Here is a 24,739-nt window from a genome sequence, read left to right as displayed (position 1 = left end):
AATCATTGCTGACTTTAGCTGAATATAAAAGAAATTTCTGTAGTAAATTCCTGCCCATGGCCAGGAAGGGCCTCCTCAACAAGGAAGAAAGAAAGCATATCAATCTAAAGCAGTGTCTGTTGAGACACATTCAGATGTTGTCTAAAATAACAATACAGGGTTCACTGTTTCTTCATTACGTGATTAGCCCAAAGCGCTTTCATTTTCTCCTCTAATGTAATCAAGACCCTTCAATGCATCACTGCAATAATAATTTGATGGAAAGTGAGAGCCAGAAAAAAGAAAGTTCTAATGAAATTCTGCCTCGCCCATTTAACTGGGTTGCCCCAGCCACTCTGGGTGACTTCCAACATAATATAAAACACAGTGAAACATCAGTGTGGGATGGGAACAAAATAAAAACAGTAGGATTTCTGTCATCAGAAGACAGCTGGTCTGAAAATCTCTAGCTCCACTAGACATTTCTTTTCTGACTATCATAGATTAATGAATAAGATTCCAGTCTGGATTTTCAACCCCTGTTCTGAAAGGGCAAATATTTACTCTTCAGCAGGCTTGAGAACAAATGTCACACACGATACCATTGAACTTAAGCTCTTTAAATTGACCAGGCCCACTCACATCAATTCAATTCACCTTTGGACAGAATATTGATAGGGGGAAAAGTTGACCTAAGAGTTATCTGGTAACAAACAAAGTTTGCATTACCTCCTGGGAGTCTGATAATTATTAGCAGGAGTATTTCTGATATTCTAATTGGGAATGTGACAGTAACAACATGTATGCACAAAAGTATAAAAAGCTCATCTACCCATTTGCTGCTTTCCACATCCCAGCCCCTCAATAATTTGAAACTATGAAGTGGGTCACATTAATTTCTTGTCTTTTTTTGATAAGCTCGGCTGAGTCTAAACAGCTGCCCAGAAGGTACCGGGATGTAGGTATGTTGTGGGGGTTTGTGATACGTTTGTTTTTTAAACTTATTAATTTTGTGCTTATGTATAATATATGCATAGTTCTATATCTATCTATCTTTCTAGCTAGCTAGCTAGCTATTTGGAATGGTCAGATTATTGCTGGCTTCATTATACTATTTTAAACAAAGACTAGGGGCTCAGTCCATTGTGAGGTTTTCCTGTGCAAAACTCATTATTATTATTATTATTATTATTATTATTATTATTATTATTATTATTATTATTATATCTTTTGATTTTAACATTTATCAGTTTAAAAGTATCATTGATTCTTTATAAAGTGCACAATAAATATGGTGTTTAATAATACATAATAAAGTCATTAAGGCTAAAAGGCCTTTAAGGGTGTCTCCACCTGGTACCTTTATAATCCTTTTTAGCTCCCTGTCTGTAAAGCAGCAGAGAGTTCCACAGTCAGTTCCTCTCCAAACTAAGAGTTAGTAACTTTGGACATGGCAAAGAGGAAGCATTCTGGGGGCATGTTGCAATATTTGCAATCTTTTGTGGATATGTTGGCTGTTATCCATTGAAAAAAAATCCATTGAAAAAAATTGAGAAACGCACCTCAAAAGCCATTTGACTTCCGAGGCACGTTTGGAAACTGAAACAATTACTTCTGGGTTTTCAGCATTCGGCTTCTGAATCGTTTGGCTTCCGAGATGCTCGAAAACTGAGGTACCACTGTATGGTAAACTGCCAATGGTGTGAGATGTCTCAATTGAAAATTTGATTTTTGTATTCTTTACAGGACACCATGACACCTTCAGACATTTCATTAAAATAGCAGAGGGTCAGTTTCCAGGCATGTAAGTCTTTTCAGATGGTTTTCCTTGATATGACCTCCAGTCTTCACATGCCAAAACAAAAAGGAGTAATAAATACAAAGGCTATTAAAGGATTAATACAGGCATCCCCCCCACTTACATGGGTGTCACATTCCCAGACTCGACATGTATATGTGGAATTGTGTAAAATCAGGAGGGTGTTGTTGAGGGAGACTGTGGCGTAGCATGGGGGGTTGTAGGGGCTGTGGTCCTGGGCACAGTCACAGTGGGCTCCCTCCATGCCCCTCCCCTCCACCCCCACCCCCTGCATGCCCACCCAGATGGCACTAGCATACAGTTCGTCACTGATTAAAAGTACATTCTCAACAATGGTCTGTTCATGTTTGTTTTAATTCCCATTTGCTTTTAACTTGTTTTTATCTTTTTTTTACTTTATTGTTTGGTGTGTTGTTGTTGTTGTTTTGTGTGTGTGTGTGTTTGTATACATATATATTTCGATTACAGTCCAATCATTGCCTCATTATAACAATACCAAATTATTATACAGTTACTAATACCAATCATTCAAATACTGAATTATATAATTTAGGTGGCCCCCCACATGGTAGATTTGATGGTTTGATTATTACTTTATTTCTGTCTTCCAAAATCTTATAAATTTCAATTACATTCCGGTTGAAATAATAATCCCTTATACAAGACCTGCAATATTAATAACTTCTGTTCGTGTTGACACATTAAATGAACTACAAGTGAGGCACTCAAATTATATTCTTGTTCTTCCTGTGTGTGGCAATTATTTTGTCCGTGGTGTTTCTTCCTGACCTTGTAAAATGATATGTCTATCTTTTCCTGGATATTGCTGTTCTCCATCATGCCTTGGGCAGAGCTAATATCCCATTGTTGTTTCAGAAATTTCTCCATTGCACCATCCTGTGCTTTGTTGTTTTGCAACTTTAACAACAGCTGCAAAAATCACTCTGGCCCAATAAATAACCTGTTTTCACCATTTTCACCCTCTCAGCCTGGGAAGAAGAGTAGTCTGTCAAACGGCAGATGACTCAGTAATGAACCTTGGCAAGCTCGCAGATTTCTTTCATCCTTTCGTTCAACTGAAGATAAATAAGCATTTATACTTCCAATTAAATTAAATTCCAGGTCCTTTTAGCATTGTTCAGTTCACACCATAGATAATAAAGGATGGTGAAGACTCAGCTCTAAGTTTCCATCGTAACCCTTCTGCAAAATAGAGCTTCCCTCCCTTTTTCCTTTTTTTTAAACACACACAGTTCTCTTTAATATCTATAATCCAGTTTCATCCCTCCTCACTTGCACATATATAAATTGAACTAATATTCAATAGAGGGTTGCCGAATCATAAATGTAGAGAAACAACTTTATTTCAAGAAATTGTAGGCTCCCCTCCCCCCACACCGTCTTTTTCACTGAATGAAGTCTTCTCTCAAGTTCAAACCTCAATGACTTTGCAGCTGGTTCTGTTCCAAATTTTATGATCTCATCTCTTCCAGCACGTTCCTGTACTTTAGTTCAAATTAAGCCTCTGCTTCTTAATGGTGGAGTAGGATAGTTATCAGCAGGCAAAGTGCTTTTGCACTCAGCACCTCCCTGCCTCCCACATTCCATGCCGGAGCGAGAGCCAAGTGTTGAGATTAACTGCGAGTGAAGCCCATTCCCCCCTGTCCCTGAGGGGAACTGGGAAGATTATCCTCAATCATCCTTGTTTTTCCTTCACCAACAATCTCCTAATTTCATGGGAGCTGCCTCCATTAAGGCAGACCGGAACTGGAGGCTGGTTTTATATTTTTATATTGTAAACTGCTGTGATATATATTTTTATGATACAGCGGTAAATAAATATTCCTATCTATAAATAAATAAATGTGTTTTCCCAGCATCATCAGCTTGTTGTCTCAGAATCTGCAGAGAGCTTCATACGATGAGGTGGCTAAACTGAATGACAATCTTGTACAGCTAGCCAAGAAATGTTCTAGTGATGATCAAGCAACCCCAGATTGTGAAAAGCCTTTGGTAAGCCTTGGGACCTAAATTTGAAGGTTATGATTTGAAATATTGGTAAATTGCATAGTCTGGAGCCCTGGACCATCATGGATGCTCTTCTGATTGATTATGAAATTAAATGACCAAACTGGGAACTTTAGACAGAAAACATTCCACTTATAAAGAAACTAGTTTATGTAGAGATGCATGCAACAGTCATAAATAGGGGACATACCTGGTTTAAAAGCACAGAGCTAGGCATATTGGATCAGACAAAAGTCTGCCTAGTATGCCCGGTTGTCATAAGGTGCTTGTTCTTAACAATGTGCACTTGGCAAGGCATATTGGTAGCAAATGTGCACATATGGCCCACTGCTGAGCTAAGCTCTCTCCTGACAACCTGCCACACTTAATTACAAAATTTTTGATGCAGGGCAGTGCCTTCCATAACATGTAGCTGTGGAAAAATAGTAATTAATAGTAATTAATTCCCCATTGGTTCTCTCTCCTGCCTGGGATAAAGAGGACTCACCTTTAATGACAACTTGATTTGCAGGACACACCACAGTGTGGATGCAGGTCCCTAACTGAACAAATCAACAAATGTACACTCTTTTACCCAGAGGTGTTCACACATGTGTAACATGCGTATCTGTGTAGAGAAATAGTTGAGCTTGTACAGTTTATCACATGTAATTTTCAATGACTGCCTTTTCTAACTATGAACATAGTAGTTGAGTTACACACTCTTTCCCACACTTACACATGTGCAGAGGAACTTGTACCCGGGTGCAGTGTAATATGTGAACAAACATGTGAAACAAGTTGTATTAGGTACTATGCATGAAATGTTGTACTATGGTGGTTTATAAACTAAACTTGACTTTTCCATAAAACTATCTGGAAATTGTCCTTCTTTAAATCGCTTATAAAATGTAAACTTGATCATATAAACAGCTGCCTAGATGCACTTAACAATGGCTTACAATTTAAGACAACTATACAGATGTCCCCTAAAACATGTGATATTTGATATAACTGCAACAAGTAAACAGGCGAGTGTATGTCTAATAAATGAAAACATTTTGCATCTCTCCTTCAGCGTACTGTTTTTCTGGATGAAATTTGTCATGAAGAAGGTCTTGCAGAGAAATATGGATTTACTGAGTGTTGTGGCAAAGTTGATCCCGAACGAAATGACTGCTTTCTAACTCATAAAAGTGAAACTTCTGGATTCATTCCTCCTTTTGTAATGCCAGATGGAGAGAACGTATGCAAAGTATACCAAGATACAAGAGCTGAATTTCTGGCCAAGTAAGTCAATTGAGTTGATGTAGTCATTTTGCTGAACTGGTTCTCCTTTGGGGGAAGAATGAAAATAATGTGTAACATATGACTTTCTCCTACAAATCCTCTCACCTATTTCATGCAAGATGTTAAAAATTAGGTTAGAGCTGCAATAAAATACTTCAGGGTTCAATCCAGCCCCCCATGTCCTCTACCAGGATTTGTTGATCCACTCATTTCTTCCCCCACCTCCAACACCCAACATTATGTTACTGCTGAGCATACTCAGTCCTCATTGGGCTGTTTTCTGTGTTTGAGTAGGAAGGCATTGCTTGCATGGTTTTTTGGGGGAAGTGGAGGGTGGGGACGGAGTTCCTTCTTTTTGGACCTGTGTCCTTCTTTTTGGTCCTACCAATCATGTTGGTGCCTCTCTCTTCCTTCTCACTGGCCCCATTTTGAGACCATAGCTATCTGGACACAGTGTTTGGGTTTGCAATTAGAGGAAATGACATTTAATGCTACCTATATATACTGTATGCTGTCAAATTTCTTACCTTGAGGCCAATGGTTAAGTGGCCTGAGTGCCTGAGTATCCTGTGTGGCAACTGGAATCTTTTTGCCTTGTCATTCTTTTCAGTAACATAGGTTTAATAATTGTCCTCCCTCTCCTTAACAACAGCTTTAATTATAAAAGATCTTGGCACCTCAACTTTTTTTCCTTTTTTTAGAGTAATTGCAGTCCAGATTAATGAAAGTTTCCTTTTTGACCCAGTTACTACTATGAGCTTTCCAGAAGACATCCTTTTGCAAATGTTGCCGTACTCTATAAGACAGTTAAAGAGTTTGAAAAGGTACTGCAAACTTGCTGTCTGGAAACTGACAAGGATGCCTGCTTCAGAGAAAAGGTATTTCCTTTTAGCCCACATAACACCTCAATATTTTATTTAAAGACATTTACATAATGTATTTCATACCCTCTAACATTTCTCCCATGAAAATAGAGACATCCTATTCAATACTACTACTACTACTAATAATAATAACACTTTTATTTTTTATACCCTGCTTATCTGACTGGGGTGCCCCAGTTACTCTGGGCGGCTTCCAACACATATAAAAACATAATAAAACTATACAGTGCGGCCTTCAGATGTTTTCTAAAGGTTGTATCGTTACTTATCTCATTGGCTCAGGGGTCGTATAACTCCATGCCCTCCAACATTTCTGATGAAAATAGGGATGTCCTATCAAACCCTCCAACATTTCTTCGATGAAAGTAGGGACGTCTTAAGGAAGAGTGGAACATTCTGGGATCAGATCAGAAATCAGAATGGCTTCTGTAAATCCAGGACTGTCCCTGGAAAATAGGGACACTTGGTGGGTCTGGTATTTCTGCTAGATTGATAGGGAGCTGTTTTACATCTTCTCAGAGCAGTGGTCCAGGGTGGGAACCTTCAGTCCCTGAAGCTGACTGTGACCCTCCAAGCTTCTCCGTCTTGCCCTCAGGATTCTCCCCATGGTACAAACACTCCCCAACCACCACCACCCTACTGGCCCTGTTTCACACTGGCTGAAATGTGTCCTTGAATTCCAATAATGCCTCTTGCTTGCCAAGATGGAGAATACAAAGCGCGTGCACACACACACACACAGAAAGTAGCCTACTGTACACAGAAAAAACTCACATTCATTGTTCCACCCACATTGGCCTCTAGACCCACCCACAATTGGCATACAGGGACCCAATAGTTGCCCAGAAGGGAAGGTGGCCCTTGCCTAAAAACATTTACCCACTCCTGATCAAACCAAATACTACCTATTTTGACAGTTACTTTTCCAGGTTTCAATTAGGAGTCGTTCCCTTCCTCTGTTCTGTTTATCTAGAAATGGCAAACAATGAGCCTGGAAATACAGTATAAGGCAGGTGCTTTCTCACTGAAGTGCAATTCCTCCCACAATTCTTTCCGAGACTTTACTGGATATGTTTATCAGAGCAGAAGTCAGAATTCTGAAAGCTTGGATTCATCAGGAGATATAGATCAAGGAAAATGAATTCAGTTCAATTAGCTGTAAACCAGCTGTAGATTTGGTTGCCCGGTATTGGTTGGGCCACTATCAGAAACCCTTTGTTTTGCTTTTTCTCCAAGTCGCTCCTTGCAATGAATTAATTTTCATTGCATTGTATATGTTGTTTTCTTTCTTTTTTTTAATAAATTTTTTATTAGGGTTTTCTCATATATTTTTTTAGACAAACACAAAAACATAAACATACACATCAACACTACACACAAATAACACGTATAATTTTAAAACCTTATTTTCTTAACCACTTTCCCAGACTTCCCCCACCTCCCCTTCTTGCATCCCAATTCCAAAATTTAGCTCAGCAAGTTCTTTATACCCAAATTATCCCTTATTAATATTTTACTTAATTCGTCTTAATTAGCCAATTTTAAACTTCTAAACCTCATTTTAATACTCGACATTAACCCCTTTTTCTAAGGTCGACCCAAGTTCCCTTTCACGAGGTTCCCAATTATTAAAATAATTACAAAACAACCTATCAAATGAAAACATATAATTGTACCCCTTTGGATTCCAAAGCTTCCCCCCCCCTCCCCCAGTTTCGATCCCCAGAAATTGTCCTTCAGTCTATCAGTTCTCAGCCTGGATCTATCACATCCGAGGCCCTTAAATCTCTCTCAGTCCCTTTCAGCCGGTTTTGTTGACAGTCCTTTATGTTGAACATCGGATCTCGGAGCATCTTTGACCCAATAGGGTCTATGTTTTTTCCAACCAGACCTCCATATTCAAAGAAAGAGTCCAGGTCCTGCTTCTTACTCTTTCTAAGTCCAAATGACCCAAATGTCCCAAACATTCCAGTTTTAGCCTTGATCAAATTTGTAATCCATAGGTCTTCCGGACTCCCCATAGGGAAAAATCCCCAATCTTCATTCTCCATTTCAAACCGGATTTTTGTCATCCAAACCTTGCTTTCCTTATATTCCAGCTTAACAGGCCTCTGGTTGTCCTTTTTCACTTGCAGCGTTTCAGCTCCTCCTTCGCATTCCTCCAAAATGGCATATGTGTCTTCCTTTCCAGCTGCAGATTTTTCTTGAGTCAAGTCCTTAACCGCTTCGGCAGATTTGTTTATTTTAAGGTTCAAGGTTGTAAGATTTGTAGACATAATATCACTCTGCTCTTGCAGCTTTCCCAGGAAATCAAACACTCTATCCAACTCTGCCTGTATTTTTCCATCTGCGGCCATTGTAGTATCTCAGAACCCCCTCTAGAGGGATTCTGGTTACTAAGTATTCTTTCTCCAACAATCAGGTTATTTTGTTCTTATTTCCTCTCTATTTTCAAAAGCTTACAGTCCAATGTAACAAAAATAACCGGCACAAGTAGCAAAAAATAGAATTTCCTGACTTTGACAGCTCATTTGACAGCTGTCAAACTCTGTAAATATATTCTGCAGGCTCTCTCACGGGTCGCTCCCGGATCCGGGGGGGGGGGGTTACACTTCAACTCTAACGTTCAGTTCTAATCCTCCAGTAATAAACTTATATATCCAAGTCATGAAATTAAAAATTTTTGTCTCGAAGAGAGGAAGACAGTCTCTCGACCTTAGTTATCTAATTCTTGCTTTAAATTGTCTGCAAGGGGGGGGAGGCGGACTTCCTTTTGGCACCTCCCCCGGTCGTACCGAATTCAATTGAAAGAAATTTTTAATTCCAATTTCCGTATTACTCACGGGTTGTTACTTTTTGTAGTCCAAATGATCAAGGAAAGAAGTCAGCGCTCTCCAGCCATGGCTTGCGGCTTCACTCCGTGGAAGAAGCAGTCTACTCACAGCACCACGCCGCTCTCCGCCACCCGCTCCGAAGCCTTTAAAAAGGCTTCTTTGCAAGTCGGAGGGGGCGCAAATGGTGTCCGCCGAGTCACCAAGTCCACAGGCTTCAGCGCCTGTGGTTTCTGAGGGTCCCCGCATCGCCGCCGCGGCAGGACACCTCTTCCACCGAGCCGATTCCCTCCGGAGCTCGGAGGGAATCTGCCATTTGCCGATCGCGCTAACCCGGAAGTGTATATGTTGTTTTCTCTGACAGTTGCCGGCTGTGAGAGAGCAAAAGAATTATGCCATCGGATTGCAGAAACACACCTGTTCCATCCTGAAAGAGTTTGGGAAAAGATCCCTGAGGTTTCAGTGAGTCTGGGTGCTTTCTCTTTTGGGGGGATGGTGGTGTGACATTAGCTACATGGATGATCAAGTATTCTTGAGAATTACAGGAACCTTTGAGCACAAATGAAACTTTTTCAGGTATCAGAAACAATTTCCCAAATGAGGCTGATTTAGATATATCTCCCTGCTCAGTATCTCTTTTACACAGCAGTTTCTTGGAAGGCCTACCTGGGTGGTGAGATGCTCATAGAATTGTAGCATTGGGAAAAAGCAAAATGCATTTTATTTAACACACACAAAACATATTGCCAGGTACTGTAAGCCTCTGCAATTAAAACCATGAGGTGCTATAAGAAGAGAGCAGAGGCATCTGGTCACATCCACCATATTCATTTAAGGCACACTGAAAGCATGTTGCTTCCCCCACAAAGAACCACAGAAATATTGGATCAGAAAAGAGCAAAACAAAAAACAAAACCCCTATATTTAACATTCACCACAGGAATTTGGATTGTGGTGTGCTACTGAAAGGTGCCTGGGGATGTAAAGAATTATAGTTCTGATGTTTCGGGCAGCAAAGTCAATTCACATGTTTTAAACCCTCTTAGGTTTTGTTTTCTCTTTATTTGTTTATCATGTTTGCATCAACATTTGGTTTAGTAGATTGTGATTCAGCCATTCAAACGTAAATGTAGCCAGTGATATAAATAGGGTCATGTGTACACTTTGGTGAAAGGATAACAATCCCCAATGGCATTCCAGGATCTGGATTGAGAATTAGGCAGCTATTCCAAAATTTCCATAGTATGGTCTGCTTTCTGCTAGTGGTAAAAAAAAAAAAAAAGTGTAATGTGTCATGTATGGCACTGAAAATGACCAGGAGTAAAGTTCTTGGGCCCTGGCATTGTCTACTCACATTAACCAATAAGTGATAAAAACTTTCTTTCCAGAAAAAAGCTGTGATTATCAGGGCACTGAATTAAGCAGCCGGTGCCAATTTCTGCAGCTTTTATCTGCTTGTATGAAATAGAAGGAAAGAAACATGAAGCCTTGAATGCAACTGTTCAGAAGTGTAGTACTGTAGGTATATAGTGGACTACAGGACACAATATGAATAAACTGCCAGTGTTGCTGGGAATAAATTCTCTCTCTCTCTATATATATATATATATGCATCTGTCTTGAAACAATCTCAACATTTTGTTTGCTTTCTTTCCAGGGAAGTTGCTGACCTGAGCCGGAAATTCCCAAAGGCAGACTTTCCTATCATTCTCAAGTTTGCTGGTGACATTGTACACATCCACGAAGTGTTCTGCAAGGGTGATACTCTGGAGTATTTCCTTGATGTTGTAAGTTTTGTTAATTTTAATGTAACTTACTTCAAACCAAGAATAACATGGATGTTGGCATTGTCTAGTCATAATCTCCAGATTGGCCCAAAGCCTTATGGGAAGAATTCTGGCCAGGGAGCAAATTGGGGGCTTTGCATAGCCTTAGTTAAATGACTTTCAGCTGTGAAGAAGAATGGAGGCCTCACAGAATACAAAAGTGTCCTCTGGTGAAAACACCATGAGTCTCAAACAGGATCCTGGTGGGGCTCTCCCTTGCTTTCTTCTATACTACACTGGTTGTTTGACAGAAGATGGAGCTGCTGACCTACTCCTTGCTTCACTTCACTTAACAGTGCTCTAATTGGCTAAAGAATACTATTGCTTCTTCTACCTCAGCTGGGGTCAGGTGGCACCAGGGGCAAATCGGATTCCATTTGAGTGTATAAAACTGTGGACTCTGGCCTATTTTGCTAATGCGAGCATTTCAGTGATCAGGCACATCAAGCTGCTCTTTGTCTGTCAACTTGAAAGCTCCTGCCTTAAAATAACTACCGTATTTTTTGCTTCAAAAGACACACTTTTTCCCTCCTAAAAAGTAAGGGGAAATGTGTGTGCGTCTTATGGAGCGAATGCAGGCGGGAGGCAGGCAGGGAAAGCCCCCAAGAGCTGCACACATGCTCCGCATGGCTCTTGCGGGCTTTTAACCGAGGAGCGAGAAGGGCAGCCCCTCACTGACTGGCTGTCCTTCTCCGACCTCATAGAAAAGCCCCCAAAAGCCGTGCACTCTTTAAAGGGAGTGCGGCTCTTGGGGGCTTTTGTGGAGGGTGGGGGAAGGGACAGAGGGCAGCCCCTCAGTCCATTCCCCCACCTCCCACAAAAGCCCCCAAGAGCCGTACTCCCTTTCACAAGCCGCGAGGAGTGTGTGTGTAGCTCTTGGGGACTTTTCCCTCCTGGGAAGCGCCACACACACGCTCCACGCGGCTCGTGAAAGGGAGTGCTGAGCAGAGCCTGGGATGCATACAGGCTCTGCTCAGTGCTGCCTTTAAAAATATTTCTTTTCTTGCATTCCCCCTCTAAAAAATAGGTGCGTCTTAGGGAGAGAAAAATACGGCAGTTATTTCTGAGCCTCTTTTCTTACAGGCAGATTTGATAGAGTATATCTGTACCCATCAAGACACTATATCTACTAAAGTGAAGGACTGCTGTGACAGGGAACTGCTGGATCGAGAAGAATGTCTCGTAAATGCGGAAAATGATGACAAACCTGCCGATTTGCCTTCCACTTTCAAGGAGTTTGTGGTTAAGGAAGTGTGCCAAAACTTCACGGAGAACAAGGCTACACTTCTAGAAAAGTATGGTATAGAGAATTCAGATTGGTCTCAATCCTAACTCTATAAAGCATACTGGGTTGCCAAGCATACTGAGGGCAAGAAGAACACATGTGGTATCAGAAGGGAAAAAGGAAATGTAACTTCATTATCATGTGCTGGATACTTTGTAACCTACAATTAAAAACCAATCTGATTGCTTCCCATGATTTTTCCCCCTCTGAGGGGAAGGTAAAGTTCTTTAAAAATTAAAAAAAATGACCTTGAACAGCTAGGTGCACAGTTCCTGCTGTGCTCTATCCAAATAGGCCAAGAAGAATGTCCCTGGAAGTGACACCATGTGATCATGTAGCATTATTTTCAGAGCAATTCTGCAGGGGAAATAATGGCTGCCCCATACAATGGTGCCAACTTGGGCCCCAGACTGTGGTTGCCCAGTGTGGGGGCAGTGGACCCCAACAGAGGCCTGTCCCAGTTGCTGCCACAGCACTGGAGCACCAGAGGTAAGGCAGTGGGTGGCAGAGGCAGACAGTGCACAGTGGTGGACAGCAGGCAGCGGCAGTTGGAAGTGGAGGCCGGGGACCCACAGCAAAAAAATTGTGGCCCTCTATAGATGGCACCAGTGGCCCCATGGGTCTATGAGAAACAGCCACCCCCCTGCCCTCATACAGTGCACCTAAAAACCATGCTACCTTATCACTTTGCAAAAAATCATAAATTTTGTGGAGATTGATGCTCAAAGTCTAGTCCTGATTTTAATTTGCAGCCCTTGAACCTGGTTTTAGTTTGCAATTCTCCTGCGGCTGCAATATTGAAGTTATATTGATAAACAAACAAACAGCAGCAATAAAATTTAAATACCCAACTTACAGCGTTTGCCTAATGAATTGCTAAGTTGATGTATTCGAAGTACTTTCAACACTTTCTACGTGTATTACTATTATTGTTGTAGATAACACAACATCATAATCACCATGCGTTCTTCCCTATGTTCCAGGTTTGTTTATGAGACTGGAAGGAGAAACCCTGAGTTTTCTAAGCAACTGCTGTTGAGAGTTGGCAGTAAATATGAGGGTTTGTTGGAAAAGTGCTGTGAAACTGAGCATCCTGAAGAGTGCTTTCATCAAGGGGTGAGTTATGTGTCATCTCCATGTAATTAATAGCTTCATTTGAAAATAAATAAATCCATGTGTTAATTCCAGTGAACAAACAGATCCAAGTTCTGTTCACTGGAACTGACATATGGAGGGTTGTTATTATTGTTATTATTGTTTTGGAACTGAAGCTTTTATGCAGCTGAAGCTACCATTCCCTATTAAAAGTGGTCACCTTAAATAACTCATAATATACGCACATTTAACTTGTGTGTACATGTTTGGCAAATTACACACACACACAGGGGTGGAAAGAGGACAGGCATCTGGGGGAAAAAAGACTTTGACAATCACACCTGCCATTGAACTCAGTGTGTTTTGACTGTATGAGATTTTGGTTTTAGGCACTTTCCCCAGAACCTAACCCCAGCGTAAGTTGAGAATCACCGTACAAATATTTAATAGCAGTTATATTTTCCTTTAGGAAGGAGAACTAAGACAACACGCTGACAATACCCTGGAAACATTTAAGATGCGCTGCAAATTGTATGAGAAAGCAGGAGACCACGGCTTCCAAAATGAGTATGCTCTATCCTTTTCATATTATAGCTTGTGAATAGGGGTCAATTTAGCTGGGCTAATTTAGTTTTAGATAACCTCTTTGTAGAGACAGAATGCAGAGGATGAATACTTTTATTAGAGCCAATAAAGAATAGCTTTAGAGTTCTCAAGAACAATTCATGTGGATGGATGTTAACCCAAAAGATGTGGGGTGGGAAGGAGAATATGGGCATGATGTATGAGGCGCAAAGTCTATAGCTGGTGTATCTTGACACGAGGATGGTGTGGAGTTTAAGCAGACCTAATTAGAAGAATCTATGCTATGCAGAAACTGAAATGAGTCTGAAACAAAGTCTGCTGGCACAACGAAACAACAATGGCTGCCTCCTACCCCCATTTTGAAGGAAAGGGAAAAAACAGCGGTTAACTGTGCTTTGTCTGCCTCTGCAACATCAGCTAAGTTATATGAACTTCCAGCAGCTGTGTATCAAATCCAGGATAGTGATTAATTTGTTTGTTTACATAGGAACACAAGACTTTGTCGAGATGGGGAGAACTCTTAAATTGAAGCTCCAGTGTTCCCACCAGTGCAGCCCTAAAAGTGACTTCACTTGTTCTAGTAACCTGTCAACTTGTGGAAGACAATGCAGTTTTCTGAGTCCTTGAGCATTACTGCAACACCCCCCCCCCCGACAAGGGTTGCATCCCAAATTCTCATTGACTAAAATCTTCTCACTTATGGTTCTTTGCAGAGTCCTTGTCCATTATACGAAGAGAGCTCCTGAGATGGCATTTGAAGAATTGTACCAGTACACAATGAAATTCGCAGGTGTTGTTGCCAAATGCTGTAAGGAGGATGATGCACACATAGTGGTGTGTGCTGATGAGAATGTGAGTATTTTATCCTCCATATTGGCCTCTTTCCTCCATCCACATTTCTTTCTTGTTCAGCAGGGTTTATTAAATACTATTTTAAATGTAATGCCTTTGAATTGGGCTCAGATAAAAACAAGCAAACAAACATGCAATAACGAATAGTGGAATAATTAGGGATGGGGGAAGGAATCCATTTCAAATTGTTGGTGTTTTTTTTTACATGGAATTTGACAGTTCTGAACATGTTCTAAAACTTATTTCCCATAATGTAACCTGAATGTGACCTAAAGGACAGGGATGTTTGACAATGGCTTAGATTTGACTTCTCCTGGTATGTCTACAGCTGACCCACTTACATATATGTTGAATGTTTCTTAGCTGGAGAACCACACCCACCCTTGGGAATCCTCCAGGGTCTGCATGCTTGCAGTAGGTGTGGCCACCCTGCACACACACCTCTTCCACACAAACATACAGGACAAAGAGTACATTCATATCAAATGTTTAATAGGAGTAGGAGGAGATCAATTCCATTCCCATTGTGGCAATGTGCTTTTGGAAGAGCTTGAAACCTTTCTGCCCATCCAAGTGCCACAGTGAGGGTGAGAATCATTTTATACCCATTGGTGCTCTCCACAGTTTATTTTCTAAGGGCCATATTGCAGCAGACAGAAAACTGGATGGGTGTCAGGCTTCGGGGAATCAGATCCCTCCCCCCGGTGGCAGTAAATAAGCAGATCAAGTGAAAAGAGCGTTTTTACCAGTAAGTTTCTTTAATAATCACAGCAAGAGACAAAGAAATGCATATCTCTCTAGAAATGGCATTGGTCCCAGTAAAGGTTCACCCTCTCCATCCCCATTAATCTACGCCACTCCTGTGTCAGGTAATCTGAGCTTGTTGCCAGTGAGCTCTCTGTTCTATCACTCTCAAAGCCCGTCTAGTCTTAGGTGAAGGGGGGGCTCAAGAATGCTGTCCAAGGACACTGAATCTGCCAGCTGTCTCTCTCCTGGTGTTTCCTCTTCTAGCCGTTCCTCACCCAATATTTCCCAACTTTTCCTCTCTGGACTATGCCCCTCTGCAAACCACTGTTCCAAATCAATACTGTCCTCCTGCCCTTGGGAAGGTTCAGGAGAAGGAGGCAGCAGCTCCAACCATTCCTCCTCAGTCCAACCTCTGGCAATGGGGGATGTTAAGTTACTGAGGAAAGTTTGGTAGCTTGGTAGTTCACCACTGTGTGCTAGCCAAAACTGTGAAAAAGCATTCAAGACCTCAACAGCCTCTCAACTAGCTTACCATTGTGTATCTGATCCTTCAGTAAGTGTGCTACCTTATCCAGAACAGGCTGACACGCATACCTGGATTGGTTGAAAATATAGAACTTCAGATGTGTGTTGTGTGGTGAAGTCTGTTCATTATTGAATTTGTTCTGTAGTTGCCAGTGCAGCTCCATTAGACTCCCCCCCCCCCGCCTTCCCCAATTTCATTGCTAATCTTGATCATGGCTATTATTGTCTATCTTCCTATTATTTATATTCACTTGGTATTGTAATTTTATAAAATTGAAATAAATTCAATGCATGTGACAATATGGGATTGTTCAACCTTTTAGCATCTCATAAGCACAGTGTCTTCAAAAGTTACATTCATTGTATTGAAATAGTGGCTAATTTATGTGGCAAGCAAGTTGCTTTAATCACTCTTCTGTTCATCAAAGGTCAACATATTATCTCTCTTTCTCTAGACAGACCTTTTACTAGGAGAAGTATGTCAGCGACATGAAGTTAAACCACTAAACAAACAAATGCACAACTGCTGTGAAGATTCCTATGAGTTCCGCCGGGACTGCTTTAGCAGTTTAGGAGTAGATCCAGATTATGTCCCTGTACCATTCTCTTCTGAACTGTTTACCTCCCACCAAGATCTATGCTCGGCTACCCCAGATGAATTGCTACTAAGGAAGCAAAAGTAAGAAATCAGCCCAATAATTAGTTTGCTACTTCAAAGCAATCCAATACTTTTAGCCTTCCTCACCTCTATTCCTAAAGACCTGTCCTTTCTTCAGTCTCTACACATATTGCAGTTCTGAAACTCTCCACCTTGTTGAAATCATGAAGGAAACAGCACTTGATTTCACTAAGATGAGAGACACATGCAGCTTATGCTTCCAACCTATCACTCACTGTTCTCATTGCAGGCAGCTTGTCCACGTAATAAAACACCAACCCAACAGCACCACTGAGCAAATAGCAGAAGTGACTGGATATTTCACTACCATGGTGACACAATGCTGCGAAGCTGAAAATCATGAGGAATGCTTTATGACAGAGGTAAACTTCTTAGAAAGACAAATGTCTGGGACAGTTTCTTCTTCTTCACTGACAGCCTGACAAGGCTGAGGCCAAGTGCTTGATTGGGATATGAGTACCTAGGCCTGGACTCCTCCTCAGTGACAAGAATGGCAAGTAGCTCTCAGGGTTGTGGTGGGGACAAAAGGAATGAGGAAGAAAAGCTCCATGTTTTGAAAGTGGGGCTCTGGAAATATAGCATTGCAATTGCTATTTGTAGCTTTAAAAAAATAGAATGAGGCCATGGGTGGAGGAAGAGTATGCTGCAGTATGCTAACAGAAGGCTGCACCGGCCTGCACGGCAACCAGAGACATGTGTGACACTGCATGCCTTGTGAGTGACGTCACACACATGCAACATATGATGCCCACCCCACCCCAGTCTTGGGGGCAACTCAACACCTCCGGTCCAGGAGGATACTATTGTTAGTGCTAACAAAAGCCTATGAAAAAGTCTAGTAAGAGCAATGGTGTCATGCTCTTCTGGTTCCTCTACCAACATAGGTCATTTGTCAGGGCAACCGAGGCAGATTCAGTTTCAAATCTGGGTCTGAACCCAAATTGAAATGGGTCTAGATTTCCTCTGGGAATGTCTGCAGCTGCTTTGACATTACCCTCTTGAGTACCTTGCCGCCAAAGGGGGTATTTGCAACCAGGCAGTAGTTTCTCAATACCATGTAAATACTGTCATAAGAAAAAAATGCATCCTGATCAAGCTTTCTAGAGAATGTGATGGAAAAGGAGATTTCACCAGTTCCAGTCCAATATATTTTGTTGCCTGAAGTTTGCTTGCCTCCAGCATTTCAACCCCACCCCTACCCCCACATGACTCTCCTAAGCTTTCACAGCACTATTCAAACACCAGTTCCTGCCCTCTTCTATCCCCCCCCCCCCGGCAGAACCAAGTCAGAATTTCTCTCTTGAAGAGAAAGAGAAACTGGTATCACATGTGAAAAATATGCCCACCTACATAGGAATATAGTTAGGATGGGGTGGTGTGTTTAGCAATGCAAGGCCAAATTTGGAGGATGAGGTGGGAGCAACAGGGGCTTAGGAAGAAAACAAGGTTGTATTTGAATGCACTGCTCTAGAAATATAAAATTGCAATCACCTTTTTTGCTATAAAATTAGTGGGAGGCTGTGGGTGGAGGTTTTAAGTTTCTTCAAGGTGCCAGAATGAGCCCCTGTATCATTCACAATAGGCTACTAGAATTAAACTGACACAATTGTTCAATGCAGAGATCTATGGTCAACTCGGAGCACTTTCTCTAGGAATGTCAAAGGGTGTTTGTCATTTCTTCCAGGGTCCAAAACTGGTTGAGCGCAGTAGAGCTGTTTTTGGAGAGCAGTAGCCATCTCAGGTGAGCTGATGTGCAAGCATGGCTTGTGTGAAAAGGTTTAACTGATTCAACATTGACAATGTAGGATGATGTTATCTGCTGCTTCTTGCAGTGAAAGTATTACGTATGAAGGGCCTTGCTTAACCCCTGTTCTTATTTATGTTATACCTATACCCAAGGTCTGGAGTATCTATTTATAGCCAGAACATGGCATTATGACAAAAGAATGGATATTTGAACCATTCAGAATACATGTCTTCATGATTAACACTTCCTCCTCTAGGATACAGAGAGACTCAGATTCTGGGGACCCATTTTATTATCTCAGATATCTCAAAGGGGATCATGCCCAGGAGATTCTATTGCATCTATCACATATTTGCCTCCAACAAATAAAACTTTCAGAGTTTTGAATTATTTCAGAAGCTTGCACTCAGTTGAGGTATATGTGCCAGCTCCTAGAGGCCAAGGCAGTTTCAGCGCCCCACCATGTTTTTTTTCTTTCTTTCTTTCTTTCTTTCTTTCTTTCTTTCTTTCTTTCTTTGAGGAGTCCAGGCCCCCTCAATGTTCAGAGGGCTTTCTGCCCCTTGGCTCCTCGCGATGTTGCACACACAATGTCAGGACGTTGCACAACGTTGCATATGTGACATCATGTGCTCCTGGGTCCCCTCAATCAAGGGGGGGTGTCCCTCTTGAGAAAATAGTGCCTCTAATGAGAGGTAACAAAGAGAGGATGTATATAGAGTCATACCTTGGTTTTCAAATGCCTTGTGACTCGAAGGTTTTGGCTCCCAAATGCCACAAACCCGGAAGTGAGAGTTCCAGTCTGCAAACTTTTTTTGGAAGCCGAACATCCAACGTGACTTCCGCAGCTTCCGATTGAGCGCAGGAATCTCCTGCAGCCAATCGGAAGCCATGTCTTGGTTTTTGGAAGTCGAACGGACTTCCGGAGCAGATTCCGTTCAAGAACCAATGTACAACTGTACACACAATAGGAACCAATGCCTTTCTCACCCCCCACTTTTTTATGTCTACAGCCATAGTGAGGCTTCTCCAAACCAAATACTTAAAGGGCCTCTGATTATGCAGTGGGAAACCCACATTTGCCAACAAACATACACTCACAGGTAATCTAAGTATAATACACAGAAACAAACAGAAACATAGTTCACACTTTACATTTTCAAGTGTACATTCTGGTCTTACCTCCCTCTCAGTTTTTCTACCTGATTGTCAGTAGGGCTGAAAATTTTCAATTTTGGGCTTTCTAAATCATACTACTTCAGGCTGAATTACTCTTTAGGTTGCTTAGTTCAGTTTGCCTGCCCACCTATACTTATTCCTAATTCACTGCTGTTTTTTATGCTTTATATCTTCTCCCTGCCCTTGGAGTACCTTTCATTCTTAAGGCATGAATCCTGGAAAAATTCAGAATAATAGAAGCAAGGGTTTTCCCCAGAAGGGCATGTCAAATTCTCCCCTTCATTATTAGTAAAAAAAACAACAACAAACAAAACCAAACAAAACCCAGCTATCACTTCTTTTTCTTTTGACATAAATGGATAGAATTTGCCGGTGTAGTTCTCCGTCCAGGGTGAATTTAGTCTGCCAACTTACAAGAAAGTACACCAAGTGTGTGTGTGTGCTGGGTGCCTTTAAATTAAAATTATTATTGTTTCAAAATAATGGGACTGTGTGAACTGACCAATAGATGTGAAATGAGGGGTATCTCGTTTTCTCTAAAATGTTCTGCTTGTTCTTATTTGCTTGCTGCAAATAATTATTTGCTGTTATTTTCTTCTCTCTCAAGAAAGGAAGAACACTGGAAATAAAGCCCAAATAAGCTCAAGCATCCTTGATTTCTTCTTCACTTGTGACGCATCAGCTTTCTGATTCATAGGAAACAAGGATTTGATTCTTCCATAATCTTCATCTCTCACTATAGTTTTACTGTTGAGAGTTAATAAAGTGTTTAAATAAAATCTTCCTCTGTTGCAGTACAGTGATTCAGTTAAGTAAAAATATAACATATGGGCTTGTGTGTGTGTGTGTGCATGTGAAAGGAGGAGGTGTGTTGGAAGTTTGGGAGCACTCTGTAACTATTGGTACCAAGCAGACAAGCAGAAGCTTCTGTTTCCCATGGACTTGCTCTCTCTATTTGACTATTCATCCCTAGAGTGTCTGCTCTCCCACATCTTGGCTTTAATCATGGTGTGTGCAGCGCAGGGCAAAAGGGTCAGAATGTGTTTTGTTTTGTTTTGTTTTGTTTTGTTTAAAAAAAATTTAACTGACCAATCACATCAAATCAAACCAAATTACATAAATTCCAAATTACAAAGCCGAATTTTAAATTTTTGTTGGGGGTACCCATATTTCAAGTTCCGAAGGGGATCCAATCATCTTCTTGCTGCTGCTTTAATGTCCACAAATCTGTCCATATGATGTTCACAGTACTATCCAGTCCTTTCTTATTATTTTCCACATCTCTTCTTGTTATTTTCATATATTTTTCCTTTCTCTTTGTAACCTCTGATGATCTCCACAAGCGGGTTAAAACAGTTTATAATCCTGTGTGGATTTTTTTTATCCAAGAGCCATATCCTGACGTTTTCCGTATAACATCACTTCCATAAATCAAAACAGTCTTACCGTCGTTAATCTTCACAAATCTGTCACCTTTCTCAAACCTCTGAGGAGATTCACCAGGAATGCAGTCTGAAAACAAATCCATTCCTCCTCCCGGTTATAAATCCTTCGGCAAAACCTGCCAAGATGGCAACTCTGTATTTATTGCCATTCCAAAAGCTCTTGTTCTTTACTCGATCTCCATAAAGCATACTTTTGGTTAAAGTTCATTTCCACACAGTCCTTAATCACAAAAGGGTCAGAATGAGTCAGAAACTCTGAGCCAGATAAATCTGCAACTGTTGGAAGCGGGAAGAAGCTGCTGTGTTCCCTCCCTTTAGATCTGAGCATTGTGCAGGGATTGGGAATTGTTGCTCTCTCTATATTTTGGGATTCCAACTCCCATCATCCCCAGCTAGCATAGCAAATGTCCAAGGATGAAGGGAGTTGTAGTCCATCAGCAGAGCTGTAGCTAGGTGATCTTGCGCCCTTGGCAGAACCATCCAGATTGCGCCCCCTAGCCACGGACAGATTAGCTCTTCTTTTCACCTCTCCTCCAACCCACCCTCCTCCACCCATTCAATTCACCCTCTATTTAAAACCATTTCTTATGAGGCAATAATCAATATTTATATTTATGGACATATTTTTAGCCGATTTAGCCCCACCCCCACCCCCATTGCATGTGCCCCTGTTGGGGGCCCACCTCACCACTCCATAGCTAAGGCCCTGTCCATCAGCATCTGGAGAACAACAGATTCCTCATCCCTGGCTTTGTGTAACTCAGCAGGCTGCATTGCTTTCTTCTGACCTTTACACCCCTTCCAGATCCTGCCTCCTATATGGATATGGTGACTCCTTTACTGTTATATTTCCTCACAAAGCAAAAATATAGAGCTACAGTGCCCACAATGCATGGCAAAGTCCCACTACGTACTCCAAGTGAATTATTCTTTCAGCTGATAAGAAAAGATGGTTTTGCTTTGTATTCTAATTTGGGGTAAGTAGAAATAGTGGCATTTGTGGTTTGAGTAAACTACTGAACTGAAATGCCTAGTTTCAAAATTAGAATTTTTAAAAATGTAAACACACATTATTATTATTGACCACACACTATGGAAAATCAGGGTCATTGAGCGATGGGCTTGCATTTGACCCCTACATTCATTCCTGGTTTTCTACATCGCACAATCAGAATAATGGCCTGAACACGACCACAGTTGTTTCAGTTTGGGGATTTTTTTCTGATGTGCATAGGTTAGAGGGGAGATCCCTATCACAATCCTGTTTTGTTATCTCATCCCAGTACAAGTTTCCAGAGTATGTTGTTAAATACCAAATATTTACTCTTCAGCAGCCTTGGATGCCAAAAACACAGAACTCTTCTTTGAACTTGGACTCTAACTAGTGATCCATTGCCATCATTTCAATTCAGCTTTGGATGAAACATTAATGGAAGGGGGAGGGAGTTGGTATAAAAGTTATAGGCTGATGAAGAAATCATTTACTGCATTATTGATTGGACTAATTTACCAATGTTATGTGTCCTGCCAATTTACTTTGGCAGGCAAGCCTTCACACACACACACACACAGAGAGAGAGAGAGAGAGAGAGCGCAAACTAATATGTAGACATCTTGCCGCCTGTGTGAATGACAAGATGCCTGCACCTCTATATAGATAAGCAGGATGGAGTGGTAGTTGAATCTTACTTTAGCACGGGCAAAGCGATAGCATCCTTCACCTCATATGAAGGTTTCAGGCTATATTGAGGGGTGCACAAAAGGTCACACAGCACACAAAAAGAAGCATAGGATACCATGTGCTCATTGTTGCACCTGACAGCTGCTTGCTGCTCATTTAAACAGATGACACAAAACAGCAACGGTGAGCAGAGCAATGCAAACACATATGTGCTACCAGCTGCAGTGCACGGTCTGGCTTCTTGGGGCCTTCCCCAAGATGTTGCACAACTGGGGTTTATACCATGGGCTACAGCTCCTTCCTTGCATAATTTATTCTGATATCACCAAGTTGGGCACTGCTTTTCTTTTGGGTGAAGACAGAAGGAAAGTAGGTGTTGAGCAGTTTCGCCTTCTCTCTATCACCCAACAGCATTTCTCTGTCTTCACCTTGCAGAGGATCTACCATTTGTTTTTTCTTCCTTTTGCTTTGAACATAGCCAAATAAACTTTTATTTTAAACTCTGTTGCAAGCCTGAGCTCATTTAGAACTTTGGCCCACTCGACTTCCCTGCAGACGTTGGCTACTTGTATATACCCTTCCTTTGTGATTTCCTCTTTCTTCCATTTTTTATACATGACCTTATTAAATCTCAGTTAAACTGTATGCTCCTCATGCAGCCACACAACTTTCTTTAGATGCCTTCCTCTTTTCTTTCTCATTGAAATTGTCTGCATTTGCACCTTCAACATTTGTCATTGTCTTTCAAATTGTTTCTGATGCTTTCTAGCCAACCAGGTGAATGTGTTCCAGTGTGTTGGGGGGAACGCTCTGTTTAAAAAAAAACTGAATTCATTGGATATTGCACAATAGATTTAGTTGAGAGGGCACGTTTTTGACAGAAACTGTGCACTTAGTGTGCTTTTAATTATGACTCTTTCTATCCATCTAAATACAGTGGTACCTCAGGTTGAGAACTTAATTCATCGTGGAGGTCCGTTCTTAACCTGAAACTGTTCTTAACCTGAGGTACCACTTTAGCTAATGGGGCCTCCCGCTGCCGCCGCGCACGATTTCTGTTCTCATCCTGAAGCAAAGTTCTTAACCCGAGGTACTATTTCTGGGTTAGCGGAGTCTGTAACCTGAAGCGTCTGTAACTTGAAGTGTCTGTAACCCGAGGTACCACTGTTTTAATGTTTTTATGCTATGTAAATGAAACATATATTTCATTTCTTGAATGACAGGTCTTATACTTGTATGCAATGTGATACCTTATTACCATTTGGTTACTTTGTTTCTTTCTTAATGTGATATGCTTACATTATTAATTTAATAAATCATGTATTTCCTCGTCTCAGGTGTTTGTGCTACCCCCGGTAGCAGCCCTGGCAGTGAAGGTTTGTCAAGTGCATTCTTAACTGGCTGCTTATTGAGCATTAGTGACAGCATCTCTTGTATTTTCTGGTACTTGATCAGTAGTTGCTAGGGCTATTCTCCTTGTTTTGCCTTTGGGGGTGACTTGCTATTATCTGTTATGTACATCTGAATACAAAATATCCTACTATCAATGGCTGCGGGTTTCAGTGGCTTGATATAAAATAGCTAGGGATGGTTTCATAGAGTTAAGAAGAACATTGCCATTGTTACTCAGTATGTCAGCACAAAACTTTAAAAGGGGGGCTGTCTGGTGAAGTCCACAGAAATCAGAGTGAATTCTGACCTGGAAATGGGCCACTCTGTGCACTCATCCTACGTACAGAAACATCAAAAATGGGCAAAGCTACATTCACTTGTGTTAGAGCAGGAGAATCAAGTCAAGAATGACTTCACAATCACTTTCACTTTCATGCTTCTTGGATCCAGGACAGGATGAAACTAGCCTCTCTCTTTCTTTTCCTTGACAGAAAAGAGATTGTTATTTGTGCTTCCCCTACAACTTCACTTTTATTGGGTATCCTGTCTCCTTTTGAAAAGTTGTTTACGCTTCCAAGAATGCTGGGAATGGTTTTATGCCAGACAGAAAGGCAGCCTGCTTGTGCCTGGACTTTATTATCTATGTTACAACAGAAGATGTTATCTCCTCTGGCAACATGTTTGCTGTACCTGGAGGCAGTTCTGCCATTTTATCTGATATACTTGAAGAAACTGTTTTATGTGCCTATTTTATACGTAGAATTTTTCTCTAGCAGCAGTGACATACGGTGAAATTTTTCACAGGGAAACATTTAGGTCTCATGCATGTGTATTGCTCTGGAGGGCTGTGCAGTTTTGCAGCCTTTGCAGAGGTAACCACACACAGAGAGACAG

General features: G+C 41.3%; 2 protein-coding genes across 3 annotated transcripts in view; both read left to right on the top strand.

Annotated features, from left to right (window-relative positions):
* LOC308571672 (olfactory receptor 2AP1-like) overlaps nt 1–24,739 on the top strand; it is a gene marked incomplete at both ends in the record, with an annotated part of 295,033 nt that overhangs the window by 105,978 nt on the left and 164,316 nt on the right. The window lies entirely within an intron of this gene.
* On the top strand, nt 784–20,106 carry LOC308570470 (albumin-like). 2 transcript variants are annotated; one of them, XM_081165330.1, is made up of 15 exons: nt 784–941; nt 1,726–1,783; nt 3,676–3,811; nt 4,884–5,095; nt 5,841–5,973; nt 9,175–9,272; nt 10,468–10,597; nt 11,720–11,931; nt 12,905–13,037; nt 13,486–13,583; nt 14,315–14,453; nt 16,181–16,404; nt 16,634–16,766; nt 18,089–18,145; nt 19,939–20,106. In XM_081165330.1, exons 1-14 carry the CDS (start codon nt 857–859, stop codon nt 18,134–18,136), a joined length of 1,839 nt encoding a protein of 612 aa, XP_081021456.1. In that variant the 5' UTR covers nt 784–856; the 3' UTR covers nt 18,137–18,145; nt 19,939–20,106. The 2 variants fall into 2 exon arrangements, with proteins under 2 accessions (XP_081021456.1, XP_081021455.1); XM_081165329.1 differs by having other exon boundaries at nt 19,935–20,106.

This window comes from Podarcis bocagei (genome assembly GCF_964188305.1).
Source record: "Podarcis bocagei genome assembly, chromosome: 13".
In the NCBI taxonomy this organism is placed as follows: domain Eukaryota; kingdom Metazoa; phylum Chordata; class Lepidosauria; order Squamata; family Lacertidae; genus Podarcis; species Podarcis bocagei.
Note: the sequence above shows the minus strand (reverse complement) of the source record. Positions and strands in the feature narration are given on the sequence as shown.